This window comes from Notothenia coriiceps, unplaced genomic scaffold, assembly GCF_000735185.1.
Source record: "Notothenia coriiceps isolate Sejong01 unplaced genomic scaffold, NC01 NC01_scaffold00023670, whole genome shotgun sequence".
NCBI lineage: Eukaryota > Metazoa > Chordata > Actinopteri > Perciformes > Nototheniidae > Notothenia > Notothenia coriiceps.
This window is the reverse complement of record NW_011356371.1, coordinates 836-4,450: the sequence shown is the minus strand read 5'-3', so window position 1 is coordinate 4,450 and position 3,615 is coordinate 836. Positions and strand designations below refer to the sequence as shown.

Sequence of the window (3,615 nt, the reverse complement as noted above, 5' to 3'; positions counted from 1 at the left end):
TGATTTAGGTCAAAATATAAGTCAGTGCCAGTGCTTCACCAGCCATGAACCTCACTGCAGAAGCTTATATATAGACATCTACGTTTTTTGTGCCCCACCACTTTTGTACATATAAAAACGCCACTGTAGCCAGGCCACCACCACGGCGGGGTTTAGTGATGTATTTAAAACCAGGGGGGGATGTTTGGTTGAGGGAGAAGAAGTTATTGGGCTGTTGCCAGGTTTCGGTGAGCAGAAGGAAATCAAGGGATTTTTCCAAGATTAGTTCATGAAGGATGAGAGCTTTCTTGTGAATAAATGAGAGAATAAACTAAAAGGAAACACTAAACTACAAAAACATTCAACATTATCCAAATTAATGAAGACTTTGAAGATGCAAAACAAGCACAGAGAAGGAACTGCTGCCAAGACAATAATAAGAACCAAAAGAAGCCAGTCAACGAAAGTTTGATTATCCGTTGCATGTCTGTGTCCAGCATCTTATTTTCTCATAATCTGCAAAAGTTAGTGTTTGCTCCTGTGGTCTGACCTTTTATGGATCAACTGACACCAAGTACAAGGAGGCGTAACATGTAAAAGCATGTAGTCACATACGACACGCTATTATAAATAATTTATTATCACATTATGGTTACAATTATAAAAGGATATCAATTTGCTCTTAATCGAAGCCTCCCAAAATATAAAACTGGGCTGTATAGTGTCAGGAGTCTCCACCTGATGGCAGCACCGAGCACAAACTTCCCAACACATTTTAATAAAAATTCTGCTAGAAATGACTAGATCTTTCACAGTGCCCACACCATATGAAAAAGCTCATATTATCCAAAGCAGCATGAATACAAAATAATGAATACATTAAAAAAAGAAATGTTCACATTATTGCAACTTGTTGCACAAACATAATTCCAAAATTAAATGTATATTCAATTCTAAAATAATTCTGCTAAGATAAGTTTTTTTTATTGTGATCTACAACTATCTTATAGATTTTCAATTAATATCCGATACAGAAAAAATAACCAAATAGCTCCTTTTTTTTTTTTATGAGAATATTTTGAGCATTAAAAATGGAGTTTGAGAGACATTTCTGAGTTTATACATACCTTTTCTGATGACGCTGAAAATATTCTTATGTTGGGATGTCATCCATCTGAGTGTATCCACCTTCACTATTATAACTCTTGACAGTACACATAAAAAAAAAGAAGATATTTATGAAATGTTGCTGCTCAAAAGGAACTGATTATGAGGGTAGTAGCTTGATTGAATGATGATAAAGGTTCTGACTGATATACTGGCCCCGAAACATTAGACAGAACTACACTATCACATTTATAAACCCAAAAAGTTGATATTGTCACTAGAATACAATTATTTCCACACCTATAAGAAAAACACAAGACAATAATTCTTCATACATCAACCATAAAATGGATTTATTTCACCAGAGGTCCAAACATATTTCCGTGTTGCCCCAGGATGCATAGAAGATGTCAGTGTCATAGGAATTCAACTTTTACAAACCAGTGTTTACAATCTAAATGTTCTTCAGCTCGACCATTGGTTTGAACATAAAGCCAGGCGCAACAGATCTTCATGTTACACCGTATCAAAATGCCACCGTCTAACTGGGACAGTCTGTGAAGGAATTAAAAAGGAATAAAGAGGGGGGCGGGGGGCAGTTTAAAAAAATAATCTTAATTTGATCAGAGGGACGGTTGTGGTTCTGCAGGTGAATGAGTGTAAGGCTACTGGTATAGGTCAAAGAAAATCTCTCTTCAGTGTATTCTCACTATTACACTTCTCTCATGTGGAGAGAAGTGGAAACTAGTACAAAACCACATTACTGTAATAAAACTAATACTCCTTATGTGGTTAGGGTGGGGTGAGGCCCCAGCTCCTAATAGTAAACTGAGCTGAAGGGTCAATTTCAGATTAATAGGGGAGGGGAAATGGGGAGCAGGGCAAAGGAAAAATAAGTTTAGTGAACATCTGTGCAGGAAGCTGTGTTTGGGTTAAACCATCTACCACTGTCAGTAAACACCCCCCCATCAGAACATCCTACAGCATCTGTAGGCATATCTTACAGCTCTTAATTTAGCTGTTCCAAAGTGGAAGGTTTAAAGTGCCCCCGTCACCGCAGAAGGGGGGGAGGAGGTTGAGAGTAGGGGTTTCACTTTAGAAAAACAAAAATTCAGAAATGAGAAGTCCATACATAAGTCCATGTTTCCCCCTCCCTCAGAAGCAGGTAACTCAGCCACACCCCCCGGGGAGGGAGTGTGGAGGGTGGATGCTCTTACTCTCCCCCTCAGGTTAGCCTCTGCACGATGACGGCGTTCAGGAGGTTGGCCTGCTCCAGCGTCAGGCTCTCATCCGACAGCTCCTTGTTGGGGAAGGTGGTCATCAGGACGAATTCGCTGGCTGCCATGAGGGGCCGGGCCCCCACCAGAAACTGCCGCAGATCCGACACCCTGAAGGAGCAACAACACGGGCGGTTACTGATGTTGTGGTGAGTAAGGGATAATGTGCAGCAAGACATTCACTACTGCAGAATTCGTTATATTGACCAGAGTTATGCAGAATGATATGACTGCACATAGTCCCTTAACCAGAGCGTCCTTGACAACGGTCTGCTATCAACAATTAGCAGGTAACTGAATGTCAAAATTGACAATTAGTTAACTGAGTCGTTTGATAACAAAACAGCTTTTTTTCTAAATACATTTTTCACTGCTTTATCATTGTTTTTGGGGGCAATGGCATGGGGTTAACTGAATGAGAAAATGTCATACTCAATCTAAAAGAGGGAAGCACAGATTCACCGTCTGTTCATCGGTAATTGACGATATTCACCTTGTTGACTTCCAGGTAAACACGATCAATCACAATGCTTATCCATGGGGTCACATCAATCATGCCCGTCTAAATGTCTGTCGGTTATTTGAAAAGAACACTCTGCTACAGCATAAGAAATCACGTGTGGTTTGTTTACAATTTAACGTTAAAGAAAACTGTCAGCAACAGAGGACCACCAACAAGAATGCTGTCTTAATTGGTGATGTGTGCGTGCCATCTTTCCGAAGAGAAGAGCTCATGAGGGTGTGATGTCGTCACCTGTGGGTGTGATTGAACCTCTGCACCAGCCGGCCTCCGTCATGCAGTCTGATCTGGATATTGGTGACGGGCTGGGAGGAGTCCAGGCTGACGGTGGCGCTGGCCTGAGCCTCGTTAGCCAACTGGTCCTGCTGCGAGGAGGTGGGGGAGTTAACCAGCTCTGGGGTGGCACTGTGGGAGGAGGAGGGGGAGGGGAAAGTTAGCCAAGGCATTTTTATACAAATATTCGCATCTTAATATTTGATAGAATTAGCTTCCTAAAAAACAGGAATTAGTCAGCATTTTGCCATCATTCATACATACATCTTGGCGGGGCGCTGCGCCCTGCCTGAAATTCAAGGTGTTTTTTTTTTTATTTAAAAAAAAAGTAATTTATCTACGGTCACTTTTCACATGTGCTCTTTTATTAAATAAACTAAACGCCTATGTTATTATTTATCCAATGTGCATGTTTCAATGTCCACTGCTTAGCGTATTCACATTCTCCCTCCGCTCTGT

General features: G+C 40.9%; 1 protein-coding gene across 1 annotated transcript; it reads right to left on the bottom strand.

Moving 5' to 3' along the window:
* Nucleotides 1–1,411: 1,411 nt before the first annotated feature.
* Nucleotides 1,412–3,389, bottom strand: LOC104954721 (NSFL1 cofactor p47-like). The gene is made up of 2 exons (XM_010781899.1): nt 3,118–3,389; nt 1,412–2,474 (listed from the first exon to the last, which is right to left on the bottom strand). Exons 1-2 carry the CDS (start codon nt 3,327–3,329, stop codon nt 2,312–2,314), a joined length of 375 nt encoding a protein of 124 aa, XP_010780201.1. The 5' UTR covers nt 3,330–3,389; the 3' UTR covers nt 1,412–2,311.
* Between the last annotated feature and the right edge of the window lie 226 nt (nt 3,390–3,615).